Here is an 18,894-nt window from a genome sequence, read left to right as displayed (position 1 = left end):
GAAGAACTTGTATTTCAGTGGAGCAAAATTTAACAATTTCATGAGTAATTCAATAGAGCACCCACATGTTGTTTAAAGTTATGAATGCAATGAAACAGTCAGATGAAACAATAATTTTGACCACGACTTTTAATCTTTTACATTGGATTTTTCTTTTGAAATTTTTTTGACAAATCTCATTCTTAGGGATAATAATAGCGACAGAAACAAATATCTGTAAAGATAGACCAAAGGCAGGAATGTTTAAAGTATGTGTGCTTGAAGCTGGATGGGATGCTAAAATAATAGAATTTCAGAGGAACATAACTTCTCAACATTGTGGTGACTGGAGAAAGGTGACATATTTGTGGGAAAACGAAACCAATAGAAGTAGGAAACTTAAATGAGGGATCAGAAACTTGAAATGCATGGTGTCTAATAGAGCTATCTGGTCACATAAGCTTGCTTTCATTGTGCACAACCGATACCGCTCACCGTTGATGTTTGCCTAAATGTGCTTTTTACAAACTTCTGGTGGTGTTTGTCTTGTGTGGTTAAGACATGTACATCCTTTTGCCATGGACCAACTGGGGAATTGGATGTCATATTTGTGGAGGTTTATGTTCTGTACATGTGTATTTTTGTAATTATTGCTATGGCTAGGGTTGCTTTCATCCTTTGGTTAGTTTTGGTTATATTTTATTGAACTATCATGTACATTTTGTTCTTAACTCTCTTGCTGAGCTAATTTACTGGGGCTGCTTCAATGTTTCAGCAACTGATCTGCAGTTCTTCTGTAGTCTGAGAACTGTTGATAGCATCCCACACTTGCACTGAATCACTATTGCAGATATCACATTAACAGAGTTGAGCTATTTTGCCTCTCAGAAGTTCTTCTCTTTTTATCACCCTGGCCCATGAGCCCATCAAAGCATCTCCAAACCCTCTTAAGTCCTTTGCGACCTGCCATATTCATATTGTATGCTTTCCCCCTCTTAAGTCCTTTACAAACTGCCATATTCAAACTGTACACTTTCCTAAAACTGGTAATCTTTGAGAATTGCATTAAGTCATGAACCTCCTCTAGAACCTCTGTTCTTCTTCCTGCTTGTTTATTTGCAATAATAGGAATGCTTCTCTGTTTGCAGAAATTTTCTTCAATTCTCTATCTTATAAATCACCAGCTTTGTTATCTCCCTCAGTTTTGTCAAAAGCTTAAGGCACACAAAAGATGCCAAGGGTCTGTTTGCTTGCAATGAATGACCTTTTATTTGACTGGTCTACTATTCTATCAGCATTAGGTGAACTAGATGCTGTTCGGAAAGTTAACTGAATAGCCTTATAATGATTCAGTCATTAATAGGTTCATTGCTGAGCCTCATTCAGCTATCGATTATTTCACTCTCCCTCTGCACCCCCTCTCTCTCCCCCCTTGTCCCCTTGTTTCTTCCATGGCTGTGCTCTTACCAGTGCTTCCCCTCCCATAATCACCTCCCATCAGATCTCTGGAGATTGTTGACCCACCACAATCTGGAGCCTCCCATCACACTCCCACCACAGCCTTCACTACCACCTCCCACAATGCTCCTGTTGCTGCCTTCCACCATGGCCTCTGTCACCGCCTGCCATCATGCTCCCACCACCACCTTTCATCATGCTGTCGCTACCACCATGGTTTCCATCACATCTCCACCACTGCCTCCATCACAGCCTCCATTGTGGCCTCTGCCATGAGCTTGAAGCTTCACATTTGAAGACCGTAGCTGGAACCATGGAAGATGGTTGATGCACCAGATTTGGTGCAAACCCAAGAGATTGAAATTTTTTTTTAATTGATTTGATAAATCTGAAATTTGGGGAGATGATATTTGTGTTAATTTATTGAGTAGGTAATTTTCATTGGCGTATGATTAGATAAACCAGATTTGTGCTCTTGTATTTTTTTTTTTTCATAATTTTTATGTACATATTTAGATATTTTGGATTTACCAAGAAAGTAATATTTTTCCAGTGTTACAGTTGTCAGGTTCTAAATTGGTTTGTAAAATTCGAAGTCTAATTCAGTCTTCACTTTTCAGTGCTTAATTCTGCCAAATGCCCCCTAAGAGCTCCTATTGCTCGAGGGTGTGCTTGTTTCATGGGCTAAGAGTGGCTAGGTTCAGGCCACATTTTGCACATGTTTGGCTGTGCTTTGTAAAGAGGCTAAGGGAGCTGCTTAGCCCATGAACATGGGCTAGAGCTGGCTGGTTCACACCTACTGGCAAGCTCAGGCCAAGTCTTACCAAAGGCAAAAGAAGAAAAAAAAACCACTCATGTCTTTATCTTATCCCATGTAGATGATAGATTAAAAACAGGATGGTTTATCATTGCCAAACCAGTCCAATACTAGTCCTTCTAGTCCAATCCAGTCCTGAAAAATCTTAGCTTGCAAAACAATCGCTTATTGAGGTGCTTCGTGCCACCCTAGATGCTTGCTCGAGTAAAGTGCGATGCTTGTGAGAAAAATAATACATATTTTACACAGAAGGTTAACTAATGTTGATATCAATAAAAATCATTTTGAGTAAAGACTATCACTAAATAATATAAGCCCCACACTAAAATTGTATGTCCCACACCATTAAAAAGGTTTTTTTTTTTTTTCAAAGTTGCTTCACATGATCAAAAATACTATTATAGATAAATCCTAAGATCCCCCAAAGTTAACAAAGTAAAAAATCAAATCCAAATATGCATTGGGAAAAATGCTAAGATGCTATAAAATTCAATAGATCAAATGAGTTAAAACTCAGAAGTCAGAACCAGTAGGCAAAAGCAAATAATACAAGATGGCAGAAGGAAAACAAAAATGAAATTAAATTTGATTACACCGATTTCACTCTCTTCTGATGGTTCTCTTCTCTCTCTTTCTCTCTCTCTCTCTCTCTCTCTCTCTCTCTCTCTCTCTCCAATATTCCTTGAAATCAAAGGCTTGGAGTTATCAGACCTCAGGCCAGTAATCATGTTAAGTCCACATGGCACAATTCAGACAAACAACATACTTCAAATGTTGGATACTGCACTTACTGGTCAAGTGTAATGAAAAACTTCTGACGTAGGACAGGCAGCAGGTATTTGGATGGATCATTTTGACCCAATTTGGAGAATATTTTCAAAGAATAGAGTCAATGGATTCTCGGGTCGTAAACCCAGGTGTGTTTAGTCAATAATGTAGTTTATTATGTGTGTTTAGTTTGCTATTAGTAGCCATATGTGTATTTTGGGGTCTGTTTGTAATATATGTATGTTTTGGAGGATCTTTTGTAATTTCATGTACCTTTTTAAGGGTTTATGTGCAATTTCTTGTAATTTAGGCTTTCTATAGTTTCTTACAAACAGGGTGTGAAAGCCATGCGGAAATTAGTTTTTGCGAATTTGAAAATTTAGGTGAACAAGTGTCTGTGTTGTTCCCCCATTGTATTTCCTTTCTCCTCCTCCTTCCTCCTCTTCTGTTCCTTCTTCTTTCTTTTGTTCTTCCTCTCCCCTCTTCCTGTTTTCTCCCGGGCAGTACCTACACTGCTGTTCTATTCATCATTCTTGCTGCTGCTCCTGCATTAACGTTTTTCTTGGAAAGGGAAGATGGGGTTTTATATGACAGGCTTTGAAGTTAAATGCTTTGATACTAAGGTTCAAGTCATTGAAAAATCTGTTGCTAAGTGAGGGATGGAGAATGCTTAGATTCTTACTTGGTTTATGCAATTTGGTGGAACCAACTATTTGCATGAGTTTTCAAAGTTCAGTACATCCAAAGTTTGGGCCTATTTTTGGGTTTATCTTGAATAAAATTTTATAAAGGAGTACCGAGAGGGGAATTTGTGGAGCCAAGTAGGGTGACAAGACCATTCAAGATTTCTACAATTAGATGACTTTTTCTTGGAACCAACTAGCCCTTGTGGATCCACATTTGCAGTCAGTGGATAGCCATGCAAAATTTAAAGAAAGACAGAGGCTAGTGCAATTTATAATGGTTCTGAGAGACCTATTTGTTTGTGGTTCTGTGGTACATCATGCTCTTCTATTTAGTCTTGATGGTGTTGTTCGAGAACTTCACTTAGTCTTTGCTATAGAAGTGTTACGAGTTACCAGAAGCTGCGACATGTTGGAGTTGATGAGCCATGAGTGTAGGTTCTGCTGTTAGAAAGGCCAATGGAAGGTCTCTTGTCTTGAGCCTCTACCGCAAAAAGGATGCACATCTTCTTAGACTACCTAGCATGCCGTTTCCCTAGGACCACATCTTTGCCTCAATTGTCATCTTCTTACTTTCAACCATACTTGCAGCTCCAAATGTTACTGCCAACATTGTTTCTTCTTTCTTGTACAATCATCCAGTCAATGATTGAGTAGGTATGCTCTATGAAGACTATGATTGATTGTTCCACTATGGATCATTTACTTGCATAAGTTTGGATGGCTCTCATCCATTAGGTATCTCTTGTGCTACATGTATTTTTGATTCTAGAAACTGCATCATATGACACCTATTCTATCTTCACTAAGTGGTTGTCTATCCCATTTCTCTTCTATCACAATTCTCATTTCTAATGGCCCTCCAAGGCATGTTGAGCGTATTAGTTCTATGGGAACCCTCCCACCCAATTCTTTGTCCATATTCAATGTGTTTTGTGTTCACCAATTGTATTTTGTTTATTTTCAATTAGTCAACTTTCTGTTGCAGGCTTTGATGTTGTATTCTAGTTGCTTTGTCCGTAATTGGAAGTCTGGGAAGCATATTGGAGTGGAGCACATAATTGGTGTGTAATGGTCTTGGGCCCAACTTTGGTGAGGTATTGTTTGTTTTGGCCCACTGACCTCATGGTTTTGTCCTATAAAATATAGTTGGAGCCCAAACCATCCTTTTAAGCACAAGATTTGCCTAATACACATTCGATAAGGGACTTCGACATTCTCTCCTTCCAATCTTTGACGTTGTCGTAAGAGTGCCTGTGTGTAGGGTCCCACATAATAGTACTTCCAGGGTGACTCTAATTCAAAATGTAACGGTCTCAGGCCCAACTCTGGTTAGGTATTGTCTATTTTGGCCCATTGGCTTCATGGTTTTGTCCTATAAAAGGCACCTCACATAGTTGGATCCCAAACCATCCTTATTAGCCTGAAATTTCCCTAGTACACATCCGACATGGGTTTGTGACAGCTGGTGACTTGTACATTTTGGAAAGCTTGCTTATCTTATGGAGACAGACTGATTTGTCAGCATTTTCCTTTTTTCGTTTGGGTTGTGGTTCTTAGTTTTACTTGTGGTATTCTAGATGAGGTCATTTATCTAGTGATTGCTTGAAAGGATTGGCTTCTTATGGGGTTCTAGGGCATGCATCTAACATCTCTGGTTGTGGATGTAAACCTTCAATGATGCCCAAACTGCCTTTTGATAAATGTATTTCTGTTTCTAATTCTCCTTTCTTCTTTATACTGATGTATGGGGACCTTCTCTAGTTCCTACATGAAGGGCTGTTCTGTATATTATGTTTGTTTTATTGATGACTATAGTTGTTATTCATGGATGTATCTGATGCCTTCTGAATCTGAAATTTTGAACTTTAATTTAGCTTTTATTTATAGAGGGTGGGCCTTGGATCAATGGTAAGTTTGCTCCATTGTGATGGGTGGGTCACGGGTTCGAGTCCAAGGAAACAACCTCTTTGCATAAAAGTATGAGTAAGGCTGCAGACACTGTGACAACCCTCCCCCTACCCTTGCAAGGCAGGGGAGCCTTGTGGCCTGGGGATGCCCTTTTTTAATTAGGCTTTTATTTCCATGGATAATGCCTGATTTCCCACCAATATTAAGGTTCTTCGGGTTGATTTGGGTGCAGAATACTGTTTGAGTGTGCTTTGAATTATAGAGAGAACTGGAAGTTTCTCCTGTTGCTGGGGGGTAAATGAATATAATTGTGTGTGTGATCCATAGCAGCCAAAGGCTCAAGGTGCACTCTGGCACAAAGGGTTCCTAGAGCCTAGGCACACGGGGTGAGATGAAGGTACACTTCACAAAGGTCAGGCACACAGTTATTAAAGTTGTGTAAGATACCCTGCATTCTAGATTCTTGATTGCAAGAACATTAGCACTAATATTTGAACTTTAAGATACCAAAATATTCAGTACTAGAACATCAGCACGGAATAAGCTTAGTAATTGTTCTACGTTGTGCATTTTCTATAGTGTGTTATCAACCAAAGGGGTACCGTAGCTATAATCCTGTACAAGAAACTGTGCCTCTGGGAAATTTTTTTTTTAAAATTGTATTCTGTATTTTGCTATTGCTGCTTAGGTTGTCTATATCCAATATGAAGTTATCCGCATTTATTCATTGCCTGCTGATGTGTCTATAATCTTGTAGCACTCTTCCATTTACTCTCTTAATTTTTGTACAGCACTATTTCCTCATGTCAAACCTGTCTTATTCCATACTACTTGAACCAACCATGTTCACCAACAAAAACACATATTGATGTCTTCATGCGAACCTGTAAAGTAGTGAAAAACTCAGCGAATGTTGCTTTCCTTCAATCCAACTGAGCCTGAAATGAGGAAGTGGGGAGAGCAACCACGAGCTTAGTAGACATACTTAATCTACGATAATTTACATAACGACTTCATCATTTAAGATGAGATTTTCCAATTTTCTTTTCAATCATCCAGATGTGATTTTTCATTTTTATATGCAGGCATGTACCTATTTTCATGAGTGCATTTCCTATTCTAGGTCATTTTCATGAGTGCATTTCCTATTCTAGGTCATCTCTTTATCTAGAGTCAAGCCCTCCAAGTAGCACTCATTTCAGCATAGCAGTACCATCTCAAACAAGCGTCAATATCTAGCTTGACCAACCAATTGTATGAAGTGGAAATAAGAGAAGTGCCAATTTCCACATTGGCCAGTCACTGCATAAGCGTAAATACCCTTCGAAGGTGTAGGGCCTTTCATCCAAGGGAGGCACAGGCCTATTTGCTCAAATTCCACAGTATATCAATCACAAATAGCACACAGTGCTACAGTACATCCATTTATTTCACTGGAATTTTAATATATGCTAGGTTGCTGTAGCAAACAAATGACCATCTTCCTTGTAGACAAATAGCCATAGCAAATAAATTTCCTGACTATTTAAAAAAAAATAATGTGCAGCTATGAAAGCCAAGGAGAACACATGTGATGGAATTTACACTAAATAACAAATAAAGAACTACCAAATTCTTCCCTATTAGAATGTAACTACATACAAATTCCTACCTTTTTCCCAGAGGAATCCCAATTTTATCCAAAATCTTTAGGTGAACAAAGATTAAGGACGCCACCTTGACTATCAGCTTCTCCGATTTATTTTGATACAACAAACAACAACAAAACCATGCCTTAGTCCCACTAAGTGGGGTCGGCTATATGAATCCTTCTCCAATTTATTTTGATGCTCCTCTGAATTTTCCGCATTTTTTTCCCTATTTCCCCTCAATTCTCCTATTTATTCCTTATTTTCGGTCGAATTTTCTCACTACTCCTGCTCTCTTTCTCTCTCTCTCTCTCTAGAACTAGGGTTTACAGCAAACGATAATAGTTATACTATGTAGTTGCTGGTATTGATATGTCTGGAAGCAGTATAACATGACTGCAGCTGCTTGCTTCTACTGGCTTTAAATTCTAAAGTGGGGCGGCCAAGTGTCAGCCAGGTGTCCATTCTTGGCTTCAGTAATGTCTACTTTTTTAATGCTTGATATTTGAAGGCATGGGATAAATTTCATCATCTTTCATTTGTTTTTTTTTCTTTTCTTGTTGATCAAGTATACAAATTTGACTATCTTTCTTGATCCACCTTGTCAAACATTATTAAATTTTGTGACACTTTATTGGATCATTGAATGTGATGGTATGTTCTCTCTAGGTTGGTTCGATAGAGGGAAGGGTTGGCGTGCATCATCTGGATGATTCACAACAAAGTAAAAACTTCACATTCAAATGCCACAGAGATGGCAACGAGATATACTCCGTCAATTCCTTAAACTTCCATCCTGTGAGAGTGTACACTATTGCATTAATTTTTTGTTGTTGGTCTCCCCATGCCCAGTTTATTGCTTTATTAATGCTGTCTTAAAATTATTTCAATGTTTAGTTTGCCAGAGTAATTTTGTCTTTAGTGTTATTAACTCTTTATCTTCTGAAGTTAGACATCTTAGTTGAATCTGAATGTTTCTTTAGTTTGCCAGAACAGTAATTTTGTCTTTAGTGTTCTTAACTCTTTATCTTCTTAAGTTAGACATCTTAGTTGAATCTGAATATTTCTTTTTTATTTTTTTGAAAAAAATTGTAAATGTTTTATTTTGCTTTACTTAGAGAAAGCCACCTGCTTTTCCTGCCAACAAGAGAACTTGCTATTGGTTATTTCATTGCTTGTAACACGATATTTTGGTCAGTATCTCTTGTTTTTATGGCATCAATTGTTTTGAAGATTTTTTGACAAGAATTAAGATGCTACTGGATAATTCAGGATGCTAGAATAATTTTTTATGCCGTAGCTACTCTATTTCATGTGTTGAAGTTATTTGATTATTAATTCCAAAGATGCTTTAATCATTGATAAAACAATCTTTCCAATTTGAACAAGCTGAACTTGATTAAAAACTCTTAGACATTGTAGTTTTTCATCCGTTTAATCAACAGGTTTGAGTGCAAGTTTATGATAATTGATAATAAAGCACGATACATCGTGGTTTGTTATTTCCATATATATATAATTTTTTTTTTCTTTCTCTTTTTCTCATAGGAGGATGTCTTATTCTCTTTTTTGTACATTCTTTCTTCTTTAATGAAATATCTTCCTTTTTTTTAGTCTAATATATATAAATATATATTATATATAATGATTACTTCTTGATGTTTTTATATGTTGATTGTAGTGTTGCAATATGAGGAACATTCTCATGAGACTTAGGGAAATATGTAAGTGCTCAAAATTTGTACAGAAATGTCATTTTCTGAGCATCCCAAAATTGATTGAAGTTTAAATCTTAATAAGCTGTCAGATTAATACCTAATGGGGTATTTCTTTTGTATTCCTTGATAATATTTTTTTCAGGGAAATATGTTGAAAGAGTATCATTAGTTCGAACATGTTATTTTGCATGATACTTTATAAAACTTTTAGGGACTTTTCAGAGAGAATAGGGACTTCATGAAGGTTAATCTATTGCTTATTCTTTTGTCCAATTCACAGTTTTCACATTTCTTTTAATCGATTTTCATCTTTTACTTGTTTTATTATGTTGACATTTCTGCTAGAGGAAACCTATTGCTTTCCAGGAACGTCAGTTCTGCATTCCAATCACTCTTAAAAACTAATACATAGGGGCCTTCTATAGGCTTACAATGTTTGGAAGATAAAGAAACTAATTAAGAAATCCTAATTAAGCTAAAATGCTGGTTTCTTAAATGATAATAATCTAGAATATTGGAGATATAATCCTAATATATAGACTTACAATGCTTGCAACTTGGAAGATGACAAAGCTAATTGATAAGCCTAATAAAACCAAGATACCAGTTTGAGTTTCCTAAATAACAATACCTAGAATCTTGCTTTCTAAATAAAATTATACAAGAAACTTGAAGATATGGCCCTAATAAAAATACCCTAAATAAAAGAAACATAAATATATTAAAAATTAGGAAGTTAAAGCAGCTCTTGTTTGCATACTGCTTAAAAACTTATATAAAATAAGAGGATTAGGCAAGGTTTGTCAATTGCATTGTGAAGCCTGGTTGGATTGCAGAAAAAGCTTCTCCTCAGGAACAAATCTTTATGCACAATTGTTTCCAAATACATGCTGTCTTAATAGTTGCTATATTATGTTAGTGCTGGCTAGGGGTATACTCTGGTTGGTTTGGTTAGGTTTTGGCCAAAACCAATTACCGAACTGAAAATTTTTTTTCTCATAAATTTCAAATTGACACCGAACTGAAAACTGTTGGTTCAACAAGAACCAAACCATTGCTTACTTGGTCGATTCGGTTTTTTGTCGGTTATTTAAGTCTCTGCCACATATATAAGACAAAGCCAGGCCCCAAGAATAGGCCCAACCCAATCAAATAAAGAACAGCTACTGTGAAGCCCAACAGGACCGGCATGGTATACTTCGAATTCGCTGTAACTTGGTGGGAACATAAAGGGAGAGACTTGGCTTTTATAGAAGAGTGGAAGGGTTCCCACTCTTAAAACAGTCAATGTGGGACAATAAAGTAGAGTGAGAGACTTGGCTCATTTGAAAATTGAATCCACCGCCACTTCAAAGCAGCACAGCAGCACATGACTACTCTTATGGGGGGCTGCTCTCCCACATTGGCAGGTGCAAAGAGGAAAGCCTTCTTGCTCTACTTTAAATTAGTTTCTACATTTTCAACATTTTAGAATTAGATTTGAACACAAAAGCTACAGTGATAAAAAAAATAAAATTGAATCAAAATTGTGTAATACATGTACTGTTGATGCAATGGCTATATTTAATTTAATTCAAGATTTCATAATAGAGTTGTATGTTAGTTTTTTTTTTCAGTTTTCCAGTTTGGTTTACACATAAATCTGAAGCTGAAACCAATTTTTTAAAAAATCTTAAAATGAAACTGAGAACCATAACTGGAAAACCAAACCAAATAGTACTTGTGCAGTCCTGGCCACAAGTTGAAAATTTATGATGATGAATAAATTGTATTTGTGATTGACCAATGCACCACAAGGTGGGTGGACTGTCTGGAAAATGCTGCTCTCAGATACAGTCAGAAATGATTATGGTTGTTATTCTAATTTCTTACGGATCGTTTGGAACCACTTTCGGAGAAGTGCTTTTGAAAAGAAGTGTTGAATTTAATAAATGATAATAATAAGTGTTGAACTAGAAAAGTGTTGAAAGTCATAAGTTGTGTTTGGTTGTCTGTAAATTTTAAAATAAGTGGTATTTGAATATTCTCTTTTATTAGCTATATGAATTGTGAATTTATATTGCTATATGTCATTAGCCGTTAATGTGAATATAATAAAATAACATATGATTATTTTTAAATATATTTTAAACATAAAATATTAATGGTTTCTAATTAACAATTTAGTTAATAATTATGTTAATTATTTTTTTCTATAAGTAGATATATAAGATTATTAATTTAACATTAATCTTTTATTTAATTTATATTTATGGCATATGCCTATCATATAAATTTATGTTAATAATTATATTATTAATTAAATTTAAAAATTTAATTTGTTTAATGTTAATTTAAATTAATAGATGGTTCTTATTCGTTATAGAATTGACATATATTTTATTAATAACTAATATGTCATAATTCATAATAAAATAAAATATGATTATTTTTACTATAGTTTATATAAAAATATTCAGATTACCCCTTCTAAAATTCTTGTTTCTAGTCTTATTCTATGTTCAATTACCCTTTCTCATAATTTCATCGTATGACTCATAATCTTAATTACATGATAGTTATTATAGTTTTGAATATTGCCTTTGTTTTGTATAAAGGTACTAATGAAATATAGTAAAAATAATATTTTAATGAAGCTTAATGGAAAAGTTTAGGAAAAAATAAAGCGACTTGCATATGGTTTTTATTGACCTAGAGAAAGCTTACGATAGAGTATCTAGGGAAGTACTTTGGTGAGTCTTAGAAAAGAAGGGGGTTTGCAATAGATATACTGAGGTCATTAAATATATGTATTATAGAGCAGTGACTGGCATTAGGGCTGTAGGAGACGAATCTAGAGATTTTTCAATCACAATAGGTGTACATCAAAGTTTTACTTTGAGTCCTTATCTTTTTACTTTAGTGATTGATGAACTTACTAGGAATATTGCATGAGATCCCTAAGTGTATGTTGTTTGTAGATGATATCGTTTTGATTGATGATAGTAGGAGCGTAATTGAATCTAAGTTTAAACTTTGGAGAGCCACATTAGAGTCTAAAGGGTTTAGGATAAGTAGGAATAATACAAAATATATGAAATGTAATTTCAGTAATATAAGGAGTAGTAGTGGAGAGAAGATTAAACTTGATAATCAAGAGATTAATAACACTAATAGATTTAGATATTCTGGATCTACTATGCAAGCGGAAGGGGAAGTTGAAGAAGGCTAGTGCGTAGAATTAAATTAGGTTGGGTAAAATGGAGTGTGTTAGGTTTGTTGTGTAATCGTAGTATATCCTTAAAATTAAAAGGAAAGTTTTATAAGGCTATAAGGCTGACTATGCTTTATGATTTAGAATGTTGGACAACTAAGAAACATGTACAAAAGGTATACACAATGATTTAGGCATAACACTGATTGAAGACAAGATAATGAAGGGGCGGCTTAGATGGTTTGGGCATTTGAAATGTAGGCCTAGTAGAACACTTGTGAGGATGAGTGAGTTAGTTATTGTTTTTGGCATGAAAAGGGGTAAGGGTAGACGTAAAATAACTTGGAATGAGATAGTGAGAAAGGATTTAATAATCCTTAATCTAATAGAGGAAAACACTCTCAATCGAGTGAATTGGCGGAATGGATCATGTAGCCGACCTCACCTAGTAGGACTAAAGGCTTGTTGTTGTTTTATATGTATATTAATATTTTCAAGTTAAAAAATTAATTGATAATTATGTCAATTATTTTTTAATTAAAATTTAAATAGTTTGGTATGAAGTAAAATAATATAACATCATTATTCAATTAAAAATAATATTTTTATTAATGTGTATTTATAACATATGATTATCACATTATTTTATATTAAAAATGGTATTAATAATTAAATTAAATTAATATTATTTAATGTTAATTTAAATTAATTGATTGTTCTTTTCATTCATTCCATAATTGAATTATATTTCATAAATAATTAATATATTATACATAGTAAAATAATTTATGATTACTTTCTTATATATTTTAATTTAAAAATAGTAATATCTTCTAATTAAAAATTTAGTTAATAATCATGTTAATTGTTATTTTTAATTAACATTTAAATATTATATTACGTAAAAATAATATAATATTTTTGTTTTTCACTTAACAATAATCATGTTCTTAATGTATATTTATAACACATAATTCATATTAATTTATGTTAAAATAATATTATTAATTAAATAAATATTTTTAATTTGCTTAATATTAATTCAAATTTGTAGATGGTTCTATTTCTTCATTCCAAAATTGAATTATATTTCATCAAGAATTACGATGTTATTATACATAACAAAATAATATATGATTATTTTATGACTTTTTAAAATTACAAAACTACTACTAAAATTTATTATATTTACAAAATTGACTCTTTGTGAACATTGTCACTCAGAAGTGGCCAAAAATACGATCTTTTAGTGCTTCTCAAAATTCACTTGGGGGCTGTTTGGTATCACTATAAGAAAATATGAAAACGAAAACTAAAAACTAGAAATAGAAACTGAAAACCGAAAACAAACCACACATTTAGTTAGGGACCATTTGGCATCATTGAAAAAAATTAGAGAAACGAAAACTAGAAATGAAAACCAAAAATTAGAAATAGAAACCCATTTGGTTAGCGCTTATAAAACTAATAAAAATTAAAAAATTAATTAAAAAATGCTCATTTTCATCTTTAAATCAAATAATATTATAAAAATATGATTAAAATAATAAAATTACAAATAATACACATTAGAAGAATACTATAATGAAGATAAAATTTATTATAATAATTTTACTTGACTGTTCTACTTTCAAATTTTACTATACAACAAAAAATTTATTGGACATGACAATTGAAAAATAGTAGAAGTATCTATTTTTCAATTGACTTTATTATTATTTTTTGAAATTTATGTATATTTTTATTTTAATTATATTTAAGTTCATATGTTCATTTAATTTTGATTTTAATTTAAAAGTGTATAAAATGAATGATTTAATAAAAAAAAAACTATTTCCAGTTATTAAAATTTTTGGCAACAGGTTGCCAAAACAATTGAAAATTAAAATTTTTGGCAATAGGTTGCCAAAACAATTGAAAACCATAAAATTTGGTTTTTAGTTTTTTGGCAAACAGCTAAAATCCAGTAATAGAAACAGAAAACTGACAATATAAACAAATGCATTTTTATAATCTGTTTCGTCACTGTGGCGAAACAAAAATAGGAAACCGAAAATAGCAACAACACCCAACACCAAACAGGCCCTTAATATTTCTACAACTACAACAAATTAAAAACTTGATTAAACAATGTTCATGTTTGCCTTTGAATCAAATAACAATAACAATAACAATAACAAAATATGATTAAAATAATAAAAGTACAGAGTAATATAAATTAAAAATACTATAATAAAAAATAAAAGAACATTATAATTATTTTTTAATTATTAGATTTAAAAATTCACTTTACAAGAACAATCTTATTGTATATGACAATTGAAATATAGTAAATAATATTTTGTAAATAGTTTTTATTATTTTTTATTTTTTTCAAATTTTTATGAGCATTGTTATTTTAATTAAAAAAAGTATGGATAAAATGAATGATTTAGTCCAAAATCCAAAAATTTTAATTCCGGATAATGAAATATTCTAGCAACAGGCTGCCAAAATAACTAAAAATCATAAAATATGATTTAAAGTTTCATTGCAAACAGCTGAAAACTATAAACAAAAACAGATAACTTTCACTGTAAGGAAACACATTTTCGTAATCTGTTAATTTGCTATACAGAAACGAAAATAGAAAGTCAAAAGCAGAACGATGCCGAAACAGGCCCTTAAAAAGTTACAAAAAAAAAAATGGTTATGGAAAATCACTTTTTGCAATAAGTACTTGTTACTGTACAAGATGAACGCCACTTTTTTTTTGGGTAGAAGTGCTTGTTTAAGTGATAAGTGCGATAGGAACTTTTTTTTAAGTGTTCACAGTGGAGGCTTAGAAACTGGAAGATTTATTTTTCCAAAAAGTGGGTTCTATTTTGCATATATCATGATGACATGAACTCTTATGCAGGTTGTTTGAATCATTTAAGTATTTCTATGGTCAGTGCAGAATATCATTTCCCACCCTCCATGCCCATGCTGCAGAAATTTTTTAAGAAAATTAAACTATGTTTATTATTTATTTAATTTTTTGGCGTTAATGTCGCTCAAGGTAATCTGTGTCTGCTGTTTCAGGTGCATCATACATTTGCAACAGCTGGGTCAGATGGTGCTTTTAACTTTTGGGACAAGGATAGTAAACAAAGACTCAAGGTTGGTCCTTTTTTTTTTTTTCCTTTTTAAATTTAATTTTGGGATATATATATAGCACATAAAAAATTCTTGGTTTTTCCTGCTAATGATTTCGGTTTAGTCTTGCCTAGCAACTTTGAGTTGAGTATAAACTGCTTTACGGCACAATTATCCTTTATCTACGCAAGTGCAGATTCTTTCATGTGAATTTTTAATTTCATTATTGGTGATTCCATTTTATTGATTTGGTACCTAAAAAGTCCAGATCTATTAAGGTTGAGGATTTTATACCTACTTCTAGTTTATATAAAATTATCACTAAAGTCTTGCTAAATAGGGTGAGTGTTGTGCTTGGTGATACCAGGGTGCGTTTGTCGGGGAGGCAAACTGTGGATGCTATGCTGGTGGTCAATGAGGTGGTGGAGGATTTGTAGAAATAAGAAGACGGGATTTGTCTTTAAATTAGATTTCGGGAAAGCCTATGATAGAGTGAGTTGGACCTTCTTGTATTAAGTACTCGAGAAAGGGATTTGGCGAGCGTTGGCATTGGAGGATTGGGGGCTGCTTGTGTAATGTGTGGTTCTCAGTGATTGTTAATGGTGAGACAAAATCTTGGTTTAGTGCTTCTAAGGGCATTGGACAAGGTGATCCTTTATCTCCCTTTTTATTTGTCCGCAGCTGATTTGTTGAGTAGGATGGTGGACAGGGCTATGGAGAGGGGGCTGGTGAAAGGTCTAGAAGTAGTTAGAGAGGGAGTGGTGGTTTCCTATTTTCAGTTTGCTGGTGATACCATTTTTTTCCTTGATGATCATAGTCCTTTCTTTAGGAGAATTTTGGGTATTCTTTAAATTTTCAAGAGGGTGTTTGACCTTAAAATTAATATGGGGAAGAGTGGTTTAGCCCATGGAGCAATTAAGAGTAAGGGCTATTCAAGTGGGGTTGTGGCATTCTGGAATGGTCTATGACTTAGGGGTTCATTTGGGGAATTGTTGGGCAATCCTAGAGCTACAGATTTTTGGAATCCAATGGTGGAAAGGGTGACGAAGAGGCTGGACAGCAGCATGGGGGCTCTTTTCTCTGTGGGGGGTAGAATAACTTTGATTCAGGCTTGTCTTTCTAGCATTCCGTTATATGTTTCTTGTTTGTTCTTAAGATTCCAATGGGGATTGCTAGCAAGCTTGAGAGAATATTGAGAGACTTTATGTGGTTAGGTTTTGGGGGGGAGGGGGGGCACAAAGAGCACTTATTTAGTTGGAGTAGGTTTGTACAGCAAAAAAGGAGGGAGGGTTGGGTTTAGGAAGTTGATGTCTAAAAACGCATGTCTTCTAGTTAAATGACTCTTCCCTCTAGAAGAATCGTCACTTTGGCATGGAGTAATAAGAAGCAAGTTTGGGTTGGATGAGAATGGGAGGGATACCAATGTTAATTTGAGATGTTCTCTTGGAGTCCGAGGAGGTCCATATCTTAGATTTATCCTTCTTTCATCCTTCACACAGTCACACTAAACTCGAGTAGGAGGGGCTCTTTGATCTGTTTTCAGAGAGACCCTTGGCTGGGTAATTCATTTTTATCCACTTCATTCCCTCGTCTATTTCAACAGAGCTCCAAGCAAAAATAGAGCCATATCATTCTTTGTTGGGGAATTGAGGAGCTCATTGGTTTCCTGGAATCTCCATTTTAGGAGACCTCTCAATGATAGGGAGTTGGAGTTGTCTTCTTTATTATCTTTATTGAATGGGAGTAATCTTTCTTCGGGGAGGGATGTTTAGTCACGGTCTCTGGATCAGTTGGGAGTGTATTTTTGTAAATCTTTTTTTGAATTCTTGACTCACTGCAATTCTTCTTTCCCACTTTATCATTTCATCTGGAAGACCAAGGTTCCCCCTAAAATTAAGGCTTTCACATGGTTGGTTGTCCTCAATAAAACTAATACCAATAACTTGCTGCAAATTATGAGACCTTTGAGGGCTCTCTCTCCCCTGATGAATGTGCACTCTGTTATAAAAATGCTGTGACAGCTTCAAATCTTCTTTTCCACTGTGAATTTTCTTGGAGTATTTGTAATAATCTTTTCGATATTTCAGGAGAGAGCTGGGTATGCCCTTCTTCAGTGGGAGAATTGTTAGCTATTTATTTCATAGGCTTTGGTAGGAGCAAGGATAAGGCAGTCCTACGGAAGTGTGGAATACTTGCAGTTTTATGGGGGTTATGGTTGGAGCGTAATGCAAGGATATTCATTGGGAAAAGATTAAATTGGGCACTGGTTTGGGATAAAATTCAGTATTTGGCCTCACTGGTGCACTGGATTAAGATTTTTGAGAGGAATCAATTTCCATGAGTTACAAAGAGATTTGAGGAACCTATTGGCATGTTTATCGTTTCTTTTTTTGGTATTTATTAGTTGTTTTTTTTTGGATTGTTCCAGGTTTTTTTTGGGAGATGTTTTATTCTCCCTCATGTAAATTCTCTTTCTATTAATGAAAAAAATTTATTGGTGATCCCCTTGCAACATTTTGAGGTTATTTCTGATTTCCACTACATGTTTAGACCACTACGTTTGTGAACTTATAGTGGCATTTGGACATCCATTGAAATGGAAATATTCTGTGTTCTTTCTTTTTCATAGAATTTGAGGGCATTCTACATTTTTTTTCAATGGGTATTTGAAATTTTTCGTCCTTATCATATATATATTTTTTGGAAAAATTTATAGCCAAAAATGGCAGAGAGCCTACAAGAAAATAGTAAACCTTAGAAAGTGAACAGAGAGATGAAACAAGAAACAGAGAAATTAGATGTGGGGAACATCAGCAATTCTGGTTTTGTAGATTAGTGGACCTGCTTGAAGACAGACGTTGAACAACAGATTCTTTCATTGACCTCCTTGAAGATTTGTCTTCTTATTGGACAGTCAAAGAAAAGGTGCACTTTGTTCCTCACTGGTGCAGCAGAGAGGACAAGTGGCGTTGGATGTTGTTTCCTATTTGAGAATTCTGTCCAGAGTGTTTAACCCATTGTGCATAGCCAGCAAAGATGTGAAAGAAAATTTAGAAGACACAGCTTGAACCAAAGAATGTTGTCCCAACCAACGCGATTGGATCTGTTTCGGATTGCTTCCGAGGCAGATGAGAAATTACATCCATTTTATGACACCGAAAAAGATATTTTGTTTGCTGACAAACACTTAGACAGAGGGCCCTTGGATCAGTGGTAATGTTGCTTCTTTGTGACTGGTTGGTCACCGGTTCGAGTCTAAAGAAACAGTCTCTCTGCATAAAAGCAGGGTCAAGGCTGCGTACACGGTGATGACCCTCCCCCTACCCTCACAAAGCAAGGAGGCTTATGGCCCAGGGTCGCACTACTTTTTTTTTTTCTTTTTCTGGACAAACACTTAAAACAATCAATTATAATAAAACAGTTTTGTGAATATGTCATTTTATAATCTAGTGACCAATATACTCTTTGGAAAAGATATAAACATTATTATGAACCCATTTGCAATCTGATGTGATACATGGGTACTAAACTTTAATTTTGACTAAAATTGCAAGGATTCAAAAGTACAGAAAATTCAATGTTTCTTTCAATTTTAATTTTAAAAAGTGACGGGAATTAAAAG

General features: G+C 34.2%; 1 protein-coding gene across 1 annotated transcript in view; it reads left to right on the top strand.

Moving 5' to 3' along the window:
* Positions 1–18,894, top strand: part of LOC131158033 (protein RAE1) — a 66,377-nt gene that overhangs the window by 25,293 nt on the left and 22,190 nt on the right. Inside the window, exons 7-8 of the mRNA XM_058112584.1 lie at positions 7,914–8,042; positions 15,219–15,296. Coding sequence (XP_057968567.1) covers positions 7,914–8,042; positions 15,219–15,296 — 207 coding nt within the window. The remainder of the gene's footprint in view (positions 1–7,913; positions 8,043–15,218; positions 15,297–18,894) is intronic.

This window comes from Malania oleifera, chromosome 6 (genome assembly GCF_029873635.1).
Source record: "Malania oleifera isolate guangnan ecotype guangnan chromosome 6, ASM2987363v1, whole genome shotgun sequence".
NCBI classification, from domain to species: domain Eukaryota; kingdom Viridiplantae; phylum Streptophyta; class Magnoliopsida; order Santalales; family Ximeniaceae; genus Malania; species Malania oleifera.
Note: the sequence above shows the minus strand (reverse complement) of the source record. Positions and strands in the feature narration are given on the sequence as shown.